General features: G+C 38.1%; 1 protein-coding gene across 1 annotated transcript in view; it reads left to right on the forward strand.

The window, feature by feature from the left end:
- The window catches only part of mboat2a (membrane bound O-acyltransferase domain containing 2a), a 61,701-nt gene that overhangs the window by 14,925 nt on the left and 23,868 nt on the right, over positions 1-22,908 (forward strand). Inside the window, exons 2-3 of the mRNA XM_053509492.1 lie at positions 11,580-11,725; positions 19,151-19,228. Coding sequence (XP_053365467.1) covers positions 11,580-11,725; positions 19,151-19,228 — 224 coding nt within the window. The remainder of the gene's footprint in view (positions 1-11,579; positions 11,726-19,150; positions 19,229-22,908) is intronic.

The following is a 22,908-nucleotide window of genomic DNA, read 5'->3' on the forward strand; positions in this document are numbered from 1 at the left end:
ATTTGCCTGCTTTTTGTTTATCACGATGAGCACGCAGTCCCCTGTGGAGGTACGGTTTGTATAATAGTGTGTTGCACATTTATTCACCTTACATAGATACTTTTTTATGGAGGGAAGCCAGATGCTTACACTGTAGCAGGTCTAACTTCACAAATTCCAGTCTGAATGAGAACCAGCATTAAAACTATCTCTGGAAATAAGATGGTATGATTTAAAAAAAATAATGGTTTTATCGGGCACTCTGTAGTGGCTGATATTGATAATTGTTTTAGGTCATACTGTACCGAATGGTGGCTCTGCTGCTTCCTGTGTAAAAGGTAATACACGTCACACTTATCAGGTTCAGGGCCATTAGGTTTACAGTGGAACCTCAAGACTAGTATTAAATTTTTTATTTGATCAAAATGAATTGAATTCTAAGGACACTGTTGTGTATTTTCTCTGTAGAATAGCCCTTTTTTCTCCACTTCTTGACACATTTTTTAAGCAAGGATTATCAATCTTTTTCTTTCAGCTGTCCATGGTGTTAAACACAGCACTCCATTGTTCGTCAAGAAAATATGAGTAAAACAGATTTTTTTTTTTAAGCCGAGTTTGCTTTTGTTGTGTGTGTCAGTTGCTTGGGAATACTGCTTAGCAGCGATTCGGCATGTAGAGCTAAAGTTTCGCCAAACAGATCAGTTTGTTTGCTCCAGCAGGATTGTTGCTCAGCCCCTAAAACTTGGGCATCCTCATAGTCTCTGGGGACGATGTAGTGATTGCTCTCAGCAAATATCCCCCAACTCCTGAAATCTACCACTGCAAAGACTGATCTGGGAAATGTGTGAGCGTTTCATTCATGTAATGACGCACCCTCAGGTTTTAGGCCAAAACTAAGCTAACTAACTCATGATATCTGAGGTACTGTAAGTAGATCCGCCCATTTGTCCATTTATGTATTGATCGCTGATTAGGCGCAGTCAGCCTCTGCCAGGATGACGCTTGAGGGTGCGTGAATGCTCTTCAGAAAGCCTGTGGAGTAAAACGAAACTATTTATTACTTCTTGAAAGCAAAGTTTTACAGTAATTCTGGCTGTCAATCGTTCATGAGATTTTTTTGTGCCTGATTCTTCTCTTAGTGAGACTGTAGAATCCTGTTAATATCTTCCCTTAGAATTGTAGACACCTGATGATCTGTTATTGCCCTAGAGTAAACCTACAGCTCTGGAAAAAAAAAAAAAAAAAAAAGACACCACTTCAGTTTATTGCAGAAAACTGGATGTTCATGAAGAGGAAGATGGATAGTCACAAACCATCAAGCAAAGCTGAGCTGGTTTTGGTTTTTGCTGAAAGATTGATGTAAAGTTACCCAACAGCACTGTGAAGGACTGGTGAAGAGCATGTGAAAAACGCAAGAAAGCTGGAAATCCACCACTAGGCAGTGGCACCTGATTTCTTAATGTTATTTTGCCAAAGCGTTAACACAATTTGTTTAAAAAAATTATATTTATTTGCATTTTGTTTTATTTTTACATGCAGTTTAAGAAAAAAAAAACGTAAGAAACTAATTATGCTGCAGTGGTCTCTTAATATTTTTTTAAAAAAGTTTTTTCCACTTCCTGCGAGAGATTCACCTATTGCATGTTTAATCCTTTTACTTCTGCTCTGTGCAATTTCTGTATTCTAGTCGATCAGCTTCGCAGCTATGAATTGTGATGGATATAGGAAAGAATCATATAGATCTCCTCTTCTGATAAAAGAAAACACTTCAGAGGTCAGGCCTATCCCTTCAGTAAGACTGCCTCATTAGTTGAACCCGCTGACTTGTTTTTGAAAACGATCTCTGGAATGTCTGCTGCCTGATGATGATGTGGTTCTGCCTCTCTGACTGACTATGAAGTAAATTCTACAGCTGAGCCAGTCATACAGAGGTTTATGGGTCCTATCTGACTCTCCTTCTTCTCCCTAGTACGTGCAAGGGATCTGCACGCTTTAAACCACACCCTTTATTACCCTTTCAATAATCCACGGTAATTGACATGTCGTAGCTTAGCAACTGTAACTAGGCAAAGGCACCTCAGGCTAGTCGTCAGGGCTTGCGTGTGGTGTGCTTGTAAATAAACTGCATACAAGTGTGCAGTAGAACGAATGACAGCATGAGGAAAAACTTAAAGAAGAAAAACCTGGTTGCACACGTGTGCACAACCCAGAGTTAATGCTTTTGTTAGAGCTGCTTTAGCTTGTAATATATAAAAGTTATAACTTGATTTGACGAGGACCTTTTGCTCAAATCTCCTGTACACAGCTCTCCTCAAATTCCTTCAACAGACCTTCTTTCGGATAAAGATCTGGGCTGTCATTGTGCAAAGTGTAACCCTAAGTGCATAAGTGGCCTGTTTGTAGTAAATAACAATGTGGTAAATGCGGGGTATAGGCCCATATGTTGGGAAGTGTAAGTGTCTTATGTACAGAAAGTGTAGTATAGTAATATACAGTACAGGTTGTCCCCTATTTACAAACAAGTTTTGTTTCGGGAATACATTATCATACATAATCAAGTCATATTTGTTTTTTAGTCAGACAAAGTTAGTCTTATACGCCTTTGACACGAATATACAAAGTAAATAATACCAATCCACTTAACCAAATCTCTGTCCCCTTTCCCCAAAAACCGTAACCATGCCTAAGGAGTACTTAATCTCACATGTCAAATTTTAAGAACAGTGTTGTCTCTGCAACACAGTCAACCTTTAAGTGTTGTCTCTGTGCTGGGGAATCCCGGACATTATTTTGTCAGCTGTTGGGGTGTGAGGTATGTTTGATAATGCCTCTTCCCATTTGCAGGCAGCGCTTCTTGCAAATGTCCTCCATGGTGGGTCGCTGAATTCAAATGATTCTTTGACTCTGTAAAGGGATTAGCCATTTAAAGTGGATTTTCTTCCTCAGAATAATTATGAATTTAAATCTTTTACCTTTGTCGTTATTGAAAAAAAAAACAGGACTGGAATGCTTGTCATGTGTAACACAAGTAACCAGACATTGTGGGTTTTTGAGTGAAGGGTCAGTTTAGATTTTAGGGTCACTTAAAGTAACAGATTGACAGCAGCATCACTGCGCCACTTACAAGTCTATTGGAAGACAGAATAAAATTCGCTGTCGACGTGCAGCTTGTTATACAGTACCGTTCAAAAGTTTGGGGTCACTTTCTTACTCCATGATTGTTCTTGATTTTTATTTCTTTCTACATTGTAAAGGAATGCTGAAGGCGTCCAAAAAGTGCATTAATCTCCTTTGAACAGTTAATGATGAGATGTTTCTGCTACTTATGCTTTGTAAAGATTTCATAACACCTCTAATCTGAGGTGCTGTTAATTGGTCATTTTTCAGGCTGATAACTCTAAATGAACTTCTCGTCTGCGGCAGAGGTAGGTTTTGGTCTCGCCCTCCTGGGATGGCCTTTATGAGAGCCAGTTTCATTATGGTGCTTGACGAATTTTGCAAATGCACTTGACAATACTGTTCTTGCAAGAACTATTACAGAAAGGCTGACCTCTGTGTTTTAAAATAACAACTAACTGTTGTTTTTTATTGTTGTTACATAATTACCACATTCCATGTGTTATTTTATAGTTTTGAAATCCCCAGTATTGTTGTAGAATGTAGAAAATAAATCACTACACAAAAACAAAGATGGTAGTGTATGTACTCTCATTGATCGAATCCAAAGGCGTTTTAATAATTTCTCTCCGGGGGCATGCACTAAGTGTTGTGGGCTTATGAATTTGAATCACGTTAAGGCGCGTTTCATGTAAATAAGTTGGACATGAGGGAAAAGTGGGGTGTAAACTATGCACATGGCATGGAAATAAAGTGGGAGCCTAATTTATGCATTCATTCATGATGTTTTGTACAACACACTCCAACTCACGTTTTTTTTATTCCTTGAAACTCATGTTGTTTTGCCTTTCTGTTTGTTCTGTTCAGTTCTGAGATTTTGAGGTTAATGGTCTAAGAATTGAATCATAAGCAAAAAAAAACTAAACAAAAACAAAATACACTTTGCAAGTATAGTTATTTAATACACTTTTCAAACTTTTAAAGGATTTTGACATCTACACTTTCTTAGAATTTGATTACAACAATCCAAATACAAGATTAATAAGTTAATTTCTAATGAAATTTTATCAAAAAATAAAAAATAAAGCTTATTGTTTCTTCCTAGGAGAATTCTCTCCCAATAGAACAAGAAATTTTTGCTTAGAATTTTAGAAACATTTTAATTAGAAATAAGCTTAATAATCTTGTTGTAAACTTCTTATAGAAAATGATAAATACATTTGGTTAGATTCAAGAATGTTTCACAAGATTTTTTTGCACTGTGTAATGTTACCCAGGTCAGTTATCAAAGAATTGTGTGTTTTTGACACTTGCTTCTTTTCTCATAAGTGGTGTCTTTTTTGCTGTTTCTGGCATCAGTGCTGGATTTCAAGCAAACTCTTTAGAGCCGCTATATTGTGCTAATTTTGGCTTTCCATATCCTGCAAATGATCAGTGTTGGCACCGTGTCTGTCAAGTTCTGCCAAGCGAAACGAGGAGGAAATGTAAGCTAGACAACTCTCTACTTAATAGTTACTATTAGCATTTTTGTTTGTGTCTAAACAATAAAAGAACAGATTTAACACCTCGCTCTTCCATATTGATTATTTTTGCAGTGTGTAAACTCTTTAAAAAAAAAAAAAAATGCCACACACACACACACTTAGCTTCTTTTTAGAAATTTACTCTTCAACTGAAATGATCCAACAAACTTTTTAGCTATATGACTTATACCACAATGTCCTTTTGTTTTTATTCTTTATGGCTATCCTGTCTGGTCCATTCCAACAAAAAAGCAAATGTAGCACAATCCACTAAAGCAAGTTAATGCTGGCAACAATCAAAACCTGTCAGAACACCGAGTGCATCACAGATAGCGGTGTATGTGGTTTAGCAGGCAAGATAAGATGAAATTTTATTAATCCTGGCCGGGAATTCTTTAACCTTTGAGGCCATATCAACATCATTGGAAGAGTTTAATGGTTTTGATCTGGCCTTAAATACCACAGATCTCAGTCTTATCAAGAATCCATAATGTCATGTCCGATTGTTGTATATGGATGTTTCTTGAGGGTTTAATCATCATCATTATTATCATTATTATTATTATTATTATTATTATTATTATTATAGTAGCTCTGGTTATGAAACTTCAGAACAAACCCAAGGCCACTGGAGAATGATTAGTCTCACTCTCTCAAGGCCGTACTGGCTCTTCTGTACTTTTAAACCAGTCTTTCATTATTTCGAGTAAGCAGACATTGAGCACTTTGTAGATCTGAAATAGTCTTGAAATAATTTTGTCAAATACTCCGCACTCCTCTGGGTGAGGACAGCCTGGAATGGTGAAAGATCGTAAGCGTCAGTGGTTTTATAAAGAGGACGAGGATGGCGAGATCTGTTACTGCAGCTGCTTGGAGAAAAGGAAAGTGCTGGAGGAAGGAATGGCAGTATTGGGTCAGATTGTAGCTGACGTCACAGCTCGCTCAGGCTTAATATAGCTGCTCAGCTGGAGTCGTGGCGTGCAGAGAAAGAGAAGCAGCGCTGAGGCTGGGAGGACAAGACGGGGCAGGATGGCGTGCGAGAAAGAAAGCTGTCAGCTAAATGTTTAAATAAACAGTTTTGTTTATTAACTTATCACATTATAATTTTAATTCATTGTAAGACACAGAGGAATCATTAATAATAACTTATTAAAAATGTATATCCGATGATTTTACACTTTTAGATGAGACTGCGATTCACATCACGTTGCACATTAATGCACATGGTCTACTTTTTGCACTGCTGGAACTTGGCACATTGTTCTGCTTGTGATCGGACATTAGTTTTTGGGTTTCAATTCCATTTTAATTTTATTTATAATTTAGTACAAATTGTAAATTTTACAGCTAAAAGTTTTCTAGAATTTCAATATTTGTAACATTTTTATTATATTCTTATTTCAAATTTTAGATTTTTCATTTGAATTCTCTATTTTCTTTTTTAAATTTTAGGTCTTGGGTGGTCGTACAAGCATTTCGCTGCATAACATACTGGGTATGACCGTGTATGTGGCAAATATAATCTCAATTTGATATTGTAAATTGCACTTGTGTTTGTAATCTTTGATCCAAATCAACACCTGACTCTGAATGAGCCTTTTTGAATAATGTTTAAAAAAGTTAAAATTCCTTTGCTTTCACATTAATCATCAAAATTGCTGATCCAGCACAAGCGACTGTAAATGTTTAATCACCAGAGGTGGAAAGAGCAATAAAATTTTCTACTTAAGTACAAGTACTGTTACTTCAGTGAAATTTTACTGAAGTACAAGTACCTGCACACAAAAAAAAACACCACAAACAAAAATACAGGTACCTTCCCGGACTCCCTAAACCAAAAACAGTGAATAAATTCCCTTTTCCTAAAATAAATGGCAGCCACGCCCCTACTACTAGGGGCAGAAACACATTTTACAAAACATACAGTGAAATTATCTACAAATATATACAATGACCAACCAAACCAAAGGGACATAGCAATAATCAAAGTCAATGGGAGGCAAAAAGTCTAAACCAGAATACCCGACCAAATATCAAAACGCCAAAATCACAATCTCTTTCCTCTTTCCTCTTTCCTGCGTCTCTCTCCGGGTTATATATGGTCGCGCTAGTCAATGACGTCACTCTCAGGGCGGAAGCGACCGTGTTAATTACTATACGTGAAAGATTGGAGGCACAAATTATCATGGACACAGACTGGGTAAATATTTGCATGGGTTCATGGTCCATGGTTGCCAGATTGAGTGTGTTGTGTAAAAATGTTTTTTTGTGTGTGTTTAATTATAGGGTGTAGTGGTTGAGTGTTGAGTTGGTCGTAGTGCGTGCAGACTCAAAGAACAGCAAGAAGAAATTTTCAGATTGTTCAGAATGAGCTGAGTGCATAAATAGGATCTAGGACGGGGGTCGGAAACCTTAAACACCCAATGAGCCATTTTGACCCGTTTTCCACAGAAAAGAAAACACCGGGAGCCCTTTTGACATCTAAAATGAGGATATTGTATTTTACAATATTTTAAAACATAGCATGTGTTGAATTTATGAAATCATATGTTAATTTGTGAAATCATGTGTTGACGTGTTGCATTTATGAAACCAATTAAGTACTACAGAGACAAAAATGAAATCTTATTTCTGCATGCAAAAAAAAAACATTTTTGAACACCGAAATTAAAGGCGCTGGGTTAAAGGTTACTTTTAAATAAAACACTCAATGTCTATTTGAGTCCTCTTCGTATCTATATACTATAATATATCTATATCCTCTTCGTATCCACTTGCAGCAAACCAAAAATGCCATCTGCCATCATCCTTTTATCGCTTGTACTGGAGCGAAAGATTAATGTGTTTTACTATCATTATTATCGACGATGACATCATATTAATATGACACAATAATTTAAATTTTAATTAAATTAAGAAATCTTTAATATTATAGAGGCAAGTAATCTGTAAAAAAATAAATATATCTTGGTACATCTTTAATCAATTATTATTATTATCAATAATATGGAGGGAGTGACTTTGCAGGGTCTTTCGATTGGTGGAGTTTGTCGAGGGAAGTTCCTTTCACCCACATTTACTATAAATGGAGAAGGGAGTAGGGAGTAGGGAGCACCTTGTGAAGTACACTTCGGAATGGAACGCAGCTCGGGGCTCGAAACGTTTAATATATTGCGTGCCGGCGGGTGTCGCACATCGGCAGTTGTGATGATATTTTAAGTGACAGAAAATTAAACATATTTTATTTTAATGTTAGAAGATCACCATAATCTTTAAATTTAAAATTACATTTGAAAAAAAACTAACAAACCTAAAATAAAATAAATTTCAATTAAATACTCCTTATTAATTTTCCAAAGCCACAGGGAGTCGCAGCAGGGGGGTGAAAGAGCCACATCCAGCTCCGGAGCCGCGTGTTGCCGACCCCTGATTTTATTTATGTATGTTTATTTTTTTATTTTTGTTTCTGCACAGTTACAGTTGGGTACTGATACTCCTGGGTCTGTGGGGCCATCCTTAGCAGGGTGTGTGAGTGAAATAAGTGTGAGCGTGATAGTGTAGTGGTTGCAGGAATTGTTTAAACTGGTGCACTGTCAACATGAGCAGCAAATAAATGATGGAAGAAGGCTTGGATGGCGATGGCACAGGGTGCGGAAATGTGCATCATATTTAAGATTTCAGGCCCGACTTTGTTTGAAGCTCACCACTCCTTTTTACACAAGTTTGCATAAGCCTTATGGGTCTCCAGAATGTGTTTGTTATTGCTCCAGGTATTAACTCAGATCCTGCTTGCCGTTTTACTCCTTTTTCAAACGCATTGTTGCAATGTCTGTAGATTCAAATGAACTTCCCTGAGACGACCCTTTACGGACGTACATTTTTTGGCCAATAAGGGAGCAGGGACCGCAATGTCTATATTTAAAGATTCTCCACATTTCTGACAAACAAAATAAAGGTAAAAAATGTTTATTCACAGTGATATCCTCAATATTTATCTAGTTATCTAAACTTTATCTATAAAAGTTTTAACACAACTAAGAGCTATAGAAAGCAAAGTTAGTTTTCTTTCTACTAGTTTCTGAATAGCTAAGGTTAGCCGTAATTGATGCACAGATAAGGTTTCTTGGTATGGGAGGTCATTTTAGGGCGATTAGTGAATTTTATATAATAGTTTGCCTTTAAAGATGCAAAAATCTACTAAAAACAATATAACATATGCAGCAGAATATTCTAGAAGCTAGAGTTTATTTAAATGGGGGTGCGTTTGTTGGGCAAGCGGCTCAGCCCTCTGTGGTCTATAAGACAGAGGAGCAGTAGGTGGATAAAAAATTAGTAGTGTGTACTTTACTAGAGCTTTTTTAAGAGCTGCTGGAAGTGAAGTGCAGACCTGCAGAACTTACCTGAGGTCAATTTCTGTCAAGAATTCGTAAGTGGAGTGAATGAATACTGGTTACTATCATACTGTTGTGGTGATTGTTAGAAAAATGTGTTTTAATAGTCTGGTCTTAATTGGATATCTTTATGCTCACAGCGGTTGTGGACTAATGTTGTCTTGAATTGTAATTTTCAAAGTTTTCTTTATACCTTAGGTATTAACTTAATACCATTACACACTGTATTTGCACTGTTGACCTTTCTTTTTTTAAAGACCTTTGCAGTTTGCCATGGCATGCTGTCAACCGAGCCCAGGCCAACCCATCCTTGCATAATCAATGTTTGGCAGAATTTGTTGGTTTTTGTTTGTCCATCCACCTCTTGAGGATTGACCACAAGTTCTCAATGGTATTAAGGTCTGGGAAGTTTCCTGGCCATGGAACCAAAATTTCAATGTTTTGTTCCTAAGCCACTTAATTATCACGTTTGCCTTATGGGATAAGCCCGAATAAAATGGGAGGTTTGTCTCAGCAAGGGCATTCGGCATAAAACCAAGTTTGCATGTACAAACCGGATGTTCTGCTGTGGCGACCCCTTATCGAGAGCAGATGAAAGACCAACATCATTGTTCATCACCAAACTGTTCTTGGATGGTTGGAAGAAGTCGCTCTCGGAGGGTGTATTTGTACTATTTTTTTTTTTCCTGGTTGTGATCAGTAATCGACAGTAACATTCACAGCAACATTGTGTCTAGGTTAGGCATAATAAGTTTATAGGTGTAATTGCTTATTTAATTTAAATGTGCATCATCAGTAATCATGGTTTTAAAAGTAAATAAATCTCGTGTCCATACTGTAATTTAATTTTGCAGTATGTTGGAAATGTATTTACTTTTTTCTAGTACCACTATACCATGTGAAACTATTTCCAACAAAGGAATAAAATGCTGACTGATTGATTGGATGACTTTCAGTTAAACTATAACTATAAACTATAGTTTCAGTGAACTATAACCTAAAGGATGAAATGTGTGTACGAGTGTGTCATATAAAGAAGAGGAAGTGACTCATGGGAATAGTGTCATTAGGTTGTGTGTGAGAGTGCACAGGTACAGTGCATTCTTACCAACCACCGCCTTTGTGGAAGACACCTGGGAAAGTGGAGCGGAATGATCACGTATTTGTCATCCATCACTGATAACGAGCTAAGGAGTTTTGTCGTGTTTCGTAATGTTGGCCGTGGGTGTGAACATACAGTACAGTAGCGTTGTGAGTCAGAGACCGAGGTAATGTTCATAGGACATAATCTGAACTTCACTGTTGTGCGTACGTGTGTGAGGGGATATTGCGAAACGTAATATTTGTTGAAGGACAAGGGAGCACTGCTTTATTGTGTTACACAAATGTGCTTTAGATAATAGCTAGGGTGTAATGGAAAACAATTAGCAAGGGTGTAATGAGACACGCCTTTTCATATCAGTTTTGCATTCATATGCGTTTTGTAGAGTTTATTTTAATTAACTTCTAGAAACGACAAATACACACTTTTTCAATATATTCTCCTTGCTTTTCAGTACTTTTTGTTCATCTGTCAACATGCTTTCATATTCACTAATTTAAAAAATGTTTTGGGCTGAGCTGAGAGCCAGTCCACTATAGGGAGGATGCTTCAACACTTCCAAACAAAGGTTTAAATTAAATATTGTAGCTTTCGATCCAAAATAACACCTGCCTCTGAATGAGCTTTTTTCCGATTTAAATGTAAAAAATTCAGGATAATTTCCAAATTTAGCCTATATCCAGCAAAAAAAATATGCTGATCCAGCACAAGTGCCTGTAAATGTTCAATCATTCACCGTGAAAGGCTGGAGGCACAAATTATGCAGGACACAGACTAGGTAAATATTTGAATGTTTCATGGTTCAGGGTTGTGTCAAATGTGTAAAAATGGTTGGTATAAAGTGATCACAACGCCCTCGGATAGCAGTCCTCTGCGTTTAATTCAAAGTTTAGTCTTCAGCTCCTCAATAATTGTTGAATGATTGTTAAACCTTTTTCAGCACCAGGTACACCCTGAGAACACTGCACGCTGCTCTTCTTTTATGTAAATCACAAGTGGGGCCTCCTTTTTTGCTTGCACCGCAGTTCACAACTGCACAGCAATGACTGCGGAGTCAGTAGCCTTGAACGGAAAGCGCTGATAAGACAAGAGAAAACCGACAGAAATTTAAATAATACCAGAGTGCAGAAAATTTTTGACTTACCCAGTTTTCCCAGGATTATCCCTAGGCAAGGCTCAGCGATTCACTGTATTTACTCATGGTCCCATCACCCAGCTCTAGTGTCTCTATTCAGTCTCTTGTACGTGCAAGTGTACTTGGCAATAAAACTCTTTCTGATTCAGTTTTTTTTTTATCCCCCCTTTTGTGTATCTTGGAGAAGGTGAGAAGAACAGTTGCAGTTTAACTCAGTTTTGGTGAACAAACATTCAGGTTTCCTGAGTCTTATCCTATCCATGTACTTACTGTAGAGTCAGTATCTCAGTTCCTCGCTTTTCCTCAGCTCTGCATGTCTTTGCTGTTCTCAGGTGAACTTCGTGGTCGGCCAGCTCTTCGCCCTGCTCACTGCCTGCTGGTTTCGGCTCTACCTGCACCCCAGCAAGACCAGTCCCTTTATCCGGCATGTCGTGGCCACACTCCTAGGCTTCTACCTGGCTCTCTTCTGCTTCGGCTGGTGAGAAACGCATCTTGTGCATCGTTTGTACCGGTGCCTCAGGGTTTGTTAGGGTTTGAAGATATTTAGCAGGTCTCCTGAAGACTATTTAATTATTATTTTTTTAATCGTCTACTAAAACCCGTATATGATTGTGATAATGACAATTCATGGCTGATCAGGTATAAAGTGGTATAAAGATTATTTAGTTTTGGTCTTTGAGGACCTTAGAGCATTTTGGTCCTATGTTTGTACACAAGTGATTGTGAACTGTAAACCTCAAAACAAACTATAAATATTGATAAGTTGTATTTAATTTTTTTTCCTTTTGTGAACGATGGCGGTAGCAAGTGGGTTGGTACAGGAAGCAGCTCTGACAGGCTCCTCAGCAGCATGTTTGCAGTGGCGCCCAGTCCCTTTTGAAGCGGTGGCAGGCAGGAGTAAGAAGCAACAGAGTCAGCGTGGCTATCGTGACCAGGATGTGGCGTCGATCTTGACTGGAGAAAGGGCATTAACGTTGAGGCAGTGCACTTTAAAAGTTTCCTTTTAGCGGCTGAGTTGCAATGGTTAGCCCTGAATATAAGAACAAAGGTGCTGGGGCAGCTAGCGCAGTCCTCCAGCGGATGACCCGCAGCAGGCTGCTGTGCGGCAGTGTACAATTTGCTTGCCACTGCCAGATCCGTGTCAGCATATTATCTTAAACATTTCCACAGTTGACATCAACATGATCCGCACACACGCCATTCATGTTGATGCCGATCTTAGGTCAACCTAGTCTATCAGAATCTTATCTTATGATAAGCACACAGTAGCTGTGGCAGATTCCTGTTTGTTGTTATAATAGAGCTGATATCTGTAGGAGCTCTTTGGATGAAGGTTCATAATTCATAGACTACGACTAGCAACATGTATCACAGGTCAGCGCCAAAACAGGCGGTGAATCAGGATGAACTGTACTTCAGCCACCGCGCGAAACCGCGTAGGTGAGATAGGAGTATTAGTAGTTAAGAGATTATAAGCCAAACTTTGCTGAGTGATAATGGTAGAATAATTTATAAAGGTCTTGACTCAAACAGCATGCATGAGGAATCCGGAAGTTAACTTACTTTACTTACTTAAATGTAATTACTTTTTAAAGACAGTAATTTTGTAATGTAATTAGTTACTTTAAAAAGTAACGTCTTCCAACACTGCTGGTGAAGGAAGATAATGTTTGTGTCTGCAAGCTGCAGTAAAATTTTAACACCGATAAGAGCCGTCATGTTTATAAACAGGGATCAACTTCAGGTCAAACACTCTAATTAGACAATAACAGTCAATTGAGAGAGAGAAAAATCTGTTGAACATGTACACAAGTGAAAAGACACGAGTTTTCATAATTATGGACCACAGCACCACGACCACTCATACACGCGCACCGACAGACACACATACTGTAGGTATACAATTTATTAATTAGCCATATTCTCCTCAGGTATGTCTTTTTTTTCCACTTATTTTCGTCTCGGCTCCTTCATGCTTCCCCTCGCTTTGCCCCGCCACTTGACCATACTGTAGGCTTAATCTCAGTTTTCTGAACGTTTCAACTTAACTCCATCCGGTATTTTTACGTTTTATATTATAATTATATTTTATCGCTGCTGTTTTTGCTTTACCTTGTATTTAGATTTACGGTAGTTTCCTTAGGAAACATCATTAAAAGACATATTTTCAATTAAGTATACATCGTTGTTATCTTGATTGGTAATTACCACATGCAAAAAAAGACATTGCTTTTCAACCATGTTTCAACTGAATTATTAAAAAAAAAAAAAAACTCGCGTAACAGGCTTAGACAAAAAAATGGTACCCCTAGAAAAGACTGAAAATTATGTGACCAAAGGGTCATGTAAATTTAAGGTGTGTCTACTAATTAGCGTCACAGGGGTCTACAATTTTGTAATCAGTCAGTGGGCCTATATATACAGCAGGGCTCCAGGTAGTCACTGTGTTGTCTGGTGACATGGTGTGTACCACACTCAACATGGACCAGAGGAAGCAAAGGAAAGAATTGTCTCAGGAGATTAAAAAAAAATATTGTAGACAAGCATGTTAAAGGGAAAGGCTATAAGAACATCTTTAAGCAGCTAGATGTTCCTGTGACTACAGTTGCACATATTCAGAAATTTAAGATCCATGAGACCGTAGCCAACCTCCCTGGACGTGGCAGCGGGAGTGAAATTGATGACTAATCAAAGAGATGGTTAATCCGAATAGTAACAAAAGAGCCAAGAAAGACTTCTAAAGAGATCCAAGGTGAACTTCATGCTTAAGGAACATCAGTGTCAGATCGCACCATCCGTCGTTGTTTGAGCCTAAATGGACATGGGAGACGACCAAGGAGGACACCATTGTTGAAAACAAATTATAAAAAAGCCAGACTGGAATATACCAAACTACATGTTAACCAGGCACAAATCATCTGGGAGAATGTCCTATGGACAGATGAGACAAAAATGGAACTTTTTTCACAGACAGAAAAATAAAGCATATCAAGAAAAGAACACTGTCCCTACTGTGAAACATGGAGGAGGCTCTGTTATGTTCTGGGGTTGCTTTGCTGCATCTGGCACAGGGTTATCAAGGGATTCTAGAGAGAAATGTGCTGGCCAGTGTCAAAAAAACTTGGTCTCAGTCGCAGGTCATGGGTCTTGCAACAGGACAATGACCCAAAACACACAGTTAAAAACACCCAAGAATGGCTAGGAGGAAAACATTGGACTATTTTAAAGTGGCCTTCTATGAGCCCTGACCTCAATCCTATTGAGCATCTTTGGAAGGAGCTGAAACATGCCGTCTGAAAAAAGCCCCTTTCAAACCGAAAACAACTGGAGCAGTTTGCTCATGAGAAATGGGCCAAAATACCTGCTGAGAGGTGCAGAAGTCTTATTGACAGTTACAGAAATCGTTTGATTGCAGTGATTGCCTCAAAAGGTTGTGCAACAAACTATTAAGTTGTTAGGGTTACCATCATTTTTGTCTAGGCCTGTTACATGAGTTTATTATTTTTTTTATTCCGTTAAAGCATGGTTGAAAAGCAATGTCTGACTTTCATTGGTTAACATTCATAGAATTTTTATTTATTATTACTTTTGTCTAACTAAAGTTATTTCTGTGACCATTGTAAGTTTTACTTTCATTGACCGAAGGGTACCAACAATTTTGTCCAAATGTGTATAACAGTTAATGTTTTTCTTCTTTTTTTTTTTTTAAACTTTAAGGTTAGGGTATGCTTCCCATCTTGTCTGGTAAAGCCCACCTCCTGCATTATCATTAATTACAAGAATTTAGTCTCTAAATCTATTATTGGTTAGATGGCTTGCCGTTGGACATCTAACCAATAATAGATTTAGAGTTGTTTTCATGAAGTTTACTGAGTTTACTTGAATGAAAGCAAAATTTTAATGTTATCGCCATGTGGGGCAAACACTTGCAAAAGGAATCAGATCAAGTGTTTACATGAATGGTATTTAAATATTGAACAGATTATCAAAGGTTTCCACTACCCCTCTCTTTCTTAATGAAAATATATTCAGATCTGGTCAGACTGTTTCGACTGAGGTGTTCACATGATGCATTTTTATTCTGATTATCAGTGCAATATTGGAGTCTGTGTAAACGCTTCTCATATAACCAGCAAATTCGATTTTGGAACTATTTAAAAAAAATAATAATTTGGTCAAACGACTTAAACTAGAACTGGAGCTTATTTACGGGCCATCTACGATTTTCTGTCTGTCTGTTGATAGGAAATTCAATGTAATATCTCAAAAATATTTTAACATCACAAAATTCGACAGCCGTCTTATTCATAAAGCAGCTACAAACATGGACAAATCTGAAAGTTAAGTGATAATTTGAGATAAATTGCATACTAATAAATAAAAAAGGTGAGAACATGTGATTAAAGAAGTGTATAATCCATGTGCATTTGTCTAGAAGTGAGCATGCCACTAGAAGGTCTTGTATTACAATATAATGACTGTCTTGGAAAGAGCATAATAAAACGCAAAGTGCAGTGTGCATATAGAGCAGTGCTAGGTTTAATCCTGCAGGTTTGCATGCAGAGAACATTAACGTGAACGTTATCCTGGAGACGAGGTTTTGTCAAACTTGTCAGGTGCAAACTTTGCTCAGATTGTTTCTCTCCCACCGAATTCCAGCATCGATTAGAGCCGCTGCAGTCCCAGTCAGAAGTCATTCTAACAGATTATTGTTTTAATAAAGAAGACTAGATCCTTGGGTTCATGCTTACTGCTTCATACTGCTGTAGGCGTAGGTAATGGCGTAATGCTAACAGATTTCGTAACTGCAACCAAAGGGCACAAACTTGAGTGTATATTGGATGATGGCCAGCTAGTATAAAAGCTGCCATTCAACCTGTTCATCTTGTCAATATCCGATAACAAAAACATGCCAGCATGGATGGCTGGATGTCAGTATGACACTTGAGGTCATGTGACACTCAAAATCATAGACTGTTGCTTCAAGTTCCAAAGTGCACTTTTTTTTTTTACTAAAGATGGAAAGCTAATCAGTCATGAGTGCACGGTTATAAAACAACCACCCTTTTCATTTCCAGATCCCATTACATTTCTTAATCAAGGAAAAAACAACCACTCAATCTTTTTGTGAAGAAGAAAAGGAAATCCTCTGAGCTACATCTGAGTCATTATTATTTTGAAAGAATGCCTTTAGCTTTGTGGTTTGCAGTGTCTGCTGGAGATCTTTAACTACAACCATCTCCCGGCTGCTGCAGGAACAATGCAGGAAGTGTTTATCATCAGTGCGCTTGTGAGATTTCTTCAACCAAGCAGTGGCATTATTCTGGGAAACCCCTGTGAAGTTTCCCAGAATAATGGCACTGCTTGAGTTTGTCGAAATAATTAAAAGCTGACCGGATATTAGCATTTATGATGCAACTGCTCAGATCTTTTGCACAACATGTAGTGTTGAATCTGCAGAGCTGCCCAGTCTAAAAACTGCCCAGTGTAAAAACAATTCATAGCAGCTGGATGTCTGTGGGCAGATACGACAGCCTGGGATTGTTGTGTTGCAGAACTCTGATCACAGTTTCATCATGCCGTCAGTCAACTGTCCAATTTGAGCGGGCAAGTCACTTGTCAATCAGATGATACAAGCGTATGGTTATTTCGTGGCGGAGCTCGTGACAGACAACGAACCATGCTTCAGTAACCATGGCTCAGCGTATTGGGAAATTTTGTTGTTACCCAAATCTTTAGGCAGAGTTTGAACCCTGACCACAAAAGAATGAACTTGTGAGTCCGTATAAAACAGGAAGTTTCTCTGTAACTAGAAAAGCACAAGTGTCACATTGGTGTCTTACTGGCAGCCAACATGACCTTTACTGTAGGCGCTACGGTACTTACAGTACGTAACCCTGTTTTAACATCCTTCACAATTTTTTTTTCCTTTATTCTGTTTTTATTTCAACTTTAGCGGAATAACAGCTGCTTGTCATGATCACTAAATCAACCTAGACCTTTAACCTTTCATACTGTACATGCATACACTTATTTAATACATATATAACTTTATACCACCTAAACACTATTTATTCTGCAATTACTTTGCACACAAGTTCCTCTACAGGGGGGCTTGAAGCCTATTCGAGGAGACTTTGGGCACAAGGCAGGGCACACCCTGGAAAGGGTGCCAATCTATCGCAGGTCACAGACGCAAACACCAAATTGCCTAATCTGCATGTCTCTGGACTGTTGGAAGAAACCCACCAAGAACGGGAAGAACATGCAAACTCCATCGTCCGCTAAGCCATCATGCAGCCATATGATAAACAATCAAACCGTTTACCAAAACTTAGTAGCACTCCAGAAAGAATTGTATGTTTCCATTTTCACATCAGTAATTTGCCTGAAGAAAGTCTGAATTCGTGAGCAACATCTCTGCATCATAGCAATTTCAATTTTATTAGGAGGAGTGTCTAACCATCACCAGTTCTAATAGGAACCCGAATCGATGATGTGTTACGTAATTAACATCACAAGGGAGAACAAAAATAAAAATTCTTTCATTTTAAAATGTTTCCAAAGGACAGTTTACACACTGTGACATCTACATGGATTGTATTGTATGGGTGTGTTTGTACAGTATATGGTAGCGTTATAATTTCTCCTTCTCTCCTAATTTAGTCGTAGCCAATTCCTCCCCGTCGCTAGGGGGCTCCCACATTAAGGCTACTACTACCATTCAGACTATATTAAGACTATCATGTGTTTCCTCCGAACCACGTGACGTCAGCCGACCGCATCTTTTCGAGCTGCTTGCTCACACACGGAGTAACAGTGTGGGGCGGAGTAACACACTCGGACACTCGTAACACACTCGGAAGAAAGCGCTAGCTGCTTCTTCTGCGTGCGTGAGATCACAGACGCCCCTGATTGAGAGGAAAACAGCATCACCCGGGGTTTGAACCAGCGATCTCCGGATGATAGGGCGATCGCTTTATCACTGCGCCACTGGGAGGCCATAATTTCCCCTTCTTGAAACTAAGGAGTCCAAAGTGGTCTGGCATAACAATGCTTCAAAAAATGCCAAGGTTGATATGTACTGTAATAAAACACCTTTGAGATGAATCGGAACGCTTCACCCAACATCACCATATAAACTTGCTTATGATATTGTGGCTGAATGAATCCCCATAGACGTGCTCCAAAATCCACTGGAAAGCCGTCTTCCAGAAGAGTGGAGGTTTTTATTACAGCAACAAGAGGAATACATCCCAAAAAAGCAGGACTGAAATGGTCAGGTCTCCACAAACGATCGACCATGTCATATAGCATGTGGTCTCCTCTTGTCACCTTTTTTTTTTGTCATTAGAGACTAAATTAAAGAAGTAGAATGCAAGTATGTTATCCCAGTGTCTAATTAGTTTGAAGCCTGCAGCAGGCTGTTGTAACAGGTCAGCGTTTGCCAATGCAAATATGTGAGAACCTGCTTCATTTTAACTCAGTTTTAAATTTTTTTTGTTTTTTTTAGCCTTTTTAAAAAGAACTGAAAAATTGGAATGTCTTAGAAATGTTCAGAAGGAAAAATCATGGTGTGTTTCTCTGTCTATGTCAGTACTGGTTGCTACTTTTTTTTGTTGATCGCATGCTTTTTATGAACGTATGCTTACGTTGTATACAAATCCCTGTTTTGTAATGATATTATAGTAAACATAGATGTAATATCCTTTTTCTCAGCCAAAGCCACGTTCACTTTGTGCCAAGTAGTCAGTAAAGGCATCATCGTTCATTTCACCTGGATTTTTATTGATTTATCGACTTTGGCAGTGGCGTCTGGACGCGTTCCCATTTGAAGGAATGCCCAGTGTGTTTCAGCTCTATTGTAACATTAATTCTTTTTTTTTTTCTTTGTTTGTTTTAGGTATGCTTTACATTTTCTGCTCCAGAGCGGACTCACATACGGTATCATGATCTTCACAGGGGTGGAGCACATGCACAGGTAAGAACTTCTTTCAATCATCATCATCAGTGCTACAGTCACAATTTCAGCTTGGCATGAGAGCACAATGTTTGAAATAGAAAGTTTCAGGACACCCGACTGTCTCCGCCATATGTGTTTTTGGAGAGTACATTGTAGATTTAGTCCTCATTTGTCGCTATAACAACCACCATTCTACTGTTAAGACTCTTTACAGGATTTTGGAGTACAGCAATGGGAATTTTTTTTTTTTTATCTTTTTTAAGCTGCAAGAGTCCTAGTGAGGTTACTGATGTCGGATAAAGAAACTCTGAGCACTTGGAGTTCTAGTTCATCACAAAGGTTTTCAGCGTAGTTGAGGTCTGGGCGTTTTTGCAGGCCACTCAAGTTCTTCTTCATTAAGAATCTCGATTGATCCTCCTTTGTGCACAGAAGCATTGAAATGCTAGACAAGATGGGGAACACTTGGTTCTTCTGAAGGAAAATTGAGATGCTTCAGCTTACAAAGACGTACTGTTGTTGTCGTTAGTTTGGACTCGCACCACAAACACAGGCTTTATGCTGGTTGCCATTCCTGGCGCAGCCCTCCCATTTTATCCGGGGTTGGGACCAGCACTGCATCCTAGCACCAGCTAGGGCATTGGGTTGGAATCGAACCTAGGCATTCCGCATGGCAGGCGAGAAACTTACCACTGAGCCACCAATGCCTACAATTATTTCTTTCCTACACTGTGGTTAAATTTTAGAAAAAAACGTTACGATACAAGTGTTATGAACAGGTGTCCCCATACTTTTGCACATATAGTCTAGGTTGCCCTTTTAAAATATCTGATAAACACAAAATTTAAAGGTTTTAAAATATTTTTTTTATAATTAAAAAAGTTAAACTTTCTTTAAAAGTTAAGATTTCTTTGCATGATGAGCCTCTTTCCTTTGATGACTTGAGGGACAGCTTTAGGAGAGTGCACCTTCATATTCAGAAAATTAACACTCTGAACATTTACTCTCTCACTTACCAATTTTGGAATCGGATATTAAGACAATTACAGGTCTCCGAATCACCTTAGCAGCAACAGGTTTATCTCTGGTTCTGCATCACATGATAACAAAAAGGAGTTTGGGCCCTTAACCCTCAACTGCTCAGATGTATAATGGGATAAAAATGTAAGTCGCTCTGGATAAGAGCGTCTGCCAAATGCCCAAATGTAAATGTTTACTCTGATTTTAAGGCCCAGCTCTTTCTGCTGTGTTTTATTGATTGATTTGGTTAAATAATGACAGGTCATATGTTTTTATCAGTTTATAGTGCCACGTTATCGTGCAAATTAAATCACAAAGATAAGCAGTTGCTATTTTCTTAGTCCTTTTATTTTTTCTTTTACTTTAAAATATTCTAAGTAAAGAATACAGAAACATCAGAAATAGGTTTAATTTTAGTTAAATTACATTTACATAGAACGTTTAACAATGAACATCGAGTTTGACGGAAATGTACTATATTCAGATATACTTTTTTAGTTATACATTATTCCCAGAAAAAGAAGAAAGCCAGAAGTAATGGCGGCAAGGAAAAACTCTCTAAGACAACATGCATCGTCATCTTGGGGATAACTCATAGTGCAATTATGAATAATTGTCTTCTATTACTATGTGCTATATACAAAATAATCAGGGAATTCATTAATGTTTTAACAAAAATTTTATTTTGGAGACTTTAGATAATAAAATAATAAAATAAAAAAAACATTTTCAGTACATATACAGTAGAAGTATAGAATAGAAAGTAGATAGTATAAAGTCCTTGAACTAGATATGAAAGTGACAGTGTTGTGGTATTAACCTCTGAAGTATAAATACCTACATCTATCTACATCTATCTATATTTTTATGAAACTTGGAAAAAAAAACTCAAGAGACTTTGTGATCTCTGTTTAGCATAGCCTGGTATTAAAATATTTAAATGTACTAGTTTCACTACACCAGAACTTTTGGTCAGTGTTCTGGAGTTTTTTAGATTATTAGCAGACTGTTTTTCTAGGAGGTACAGTAGGTAGAACTCAGATCGACCTCATCATTCTTGTTACCTTGTGTGTGTGTGTGTGTGTGTGTGTGTGTGTGTGTGTGCTTTAGTGTGTATTAAAGAGCAGCTGTGGTGACTGTGACCCCGTACAGTTCTGACGGGTCACAGTAACAATTTTCCGCTCCAAGGCCACTTACTTGACGAAACTCAAAGCAAAAAAAGATTAGTTTTATTACAATGTCACATCTGCGCCTGGCATCAGACTGGTCCTGCTAAAGAAATATCTGTCAATTTTTTACCAGAAAATTGAATTGGGATTTTGGAAATGGAATTGCCTGTTTTGGGAATTATTTAAAGTAAAGTATTGGTTAATGGCCACCCGAGGCATGAGGAAGTGGCAGCTTTTGCTTTTACGTACGTTTTGTATTTACTTTTTATGTTACATGATACATATAGTACATTGTACATGGTATATCATACCCTGATAACCAGCAGCTAAACACAAAGTCATGATCCTCTATGCACAGAAACACAACAGTATCCTGACTAATATTATAACAGAATTGAAGCAATAAACAAATTTTAGTTTTAAATGAAAAGTCCATTTCTGTCTCTCTGGCGTAATGTATTGGCAGTGTTCTACTAGAAAGGGTTAAAATTCACTTTTAACAAAATGATTCATATTACTCGGTCAGATCGTAAATGTTGTCTGGTACTGTTTCTGAAATCCAGGTTAAAGGAAATGCAAAGACACTGGAAGAAAATACCACCGAGAATGATATACAAATACATTTTTATATGACCTTGTATTATGCCCGAACTACTGTGATAAAATTCCCCAAAAGACTTTCATTAATATTTTTTAAAAAGTAAGAAAGGATGCTCTTGCTTCTTTTCAGGGGATGGCAGCCACCATTGTCACTTACATTTGAGATCATTAAATTTTTTTGGTTTTTTATTAGATGTACTAACATTATGAATGTCTCGCTATGTCATCGGCACAACAGACAACCACAGACTTTTCACAGGAGTAACAGAAATCCAGCACCCTTAAAAAATAAACCCTGTTTATTCACTACACAGCTCTAGAAATTACTTTGCAATGAGCATTAGTCCGTAACAAAGTCCCAGGCTGGTTTAGGTGCTACTGCGTTGAGGAACAGTGGAGTGACATTATTGAACACAATAACGGAGCATGACCTCAATAGATTACTCGGGGGGACATGTGCAGTGGAAAAAAGGTGAAGAAATTGAAAAGAGTGCAAAGCCAGAGAGAGAGAGAGAATGTTGGAAGCGAGTGTGTGATGGTGTGTGTCGCTATGGTTAATGGTGCAGAAAGAAGGATTTGTTTGAGAGGCTCAGGTTACACATGGTCTGCTGTTCCCATGGTGTCACCTTGTTTTCATCTCCTCTGCCAGTGTGTGAGGTTCAGTAAGCTAGGAGTTGAGGATTGCAGTCCAGTCACACTATAGCTACCCTGAAGTAAGAGAATCTGCCAGGAAAGTGTGTACAGTCCAAAATAATGGTCTGAGCCACTTATACATAACCATTGTGTCACCAAGATAAGAACGTAAAAAAAATCTGAATTCAGGCAGATTTTCCCAGCTCTCCTTCATCCTCATTCTCGTCATCGTGTGTCGACATTGTGGAAATAAATGGCAACAGCGGTGCCTGTTTTCAT

Source organism: Clarias gariepinus, chromosome 13 (assembly GCF_024256425.1).
Source record: "Clarias gariepinus isolate MV-2021 ecotype Netherlands chromosome 13, CGAR_prim_01v2, whole genome shotgun sequence".
NCBI classification, from domain to species: domain Eukaryota; kingdom Metazoa; phylum Chordata; class Actinopteri; order Siluriformes; family Clariidae; genus Clarias; species Clarias gariepinus.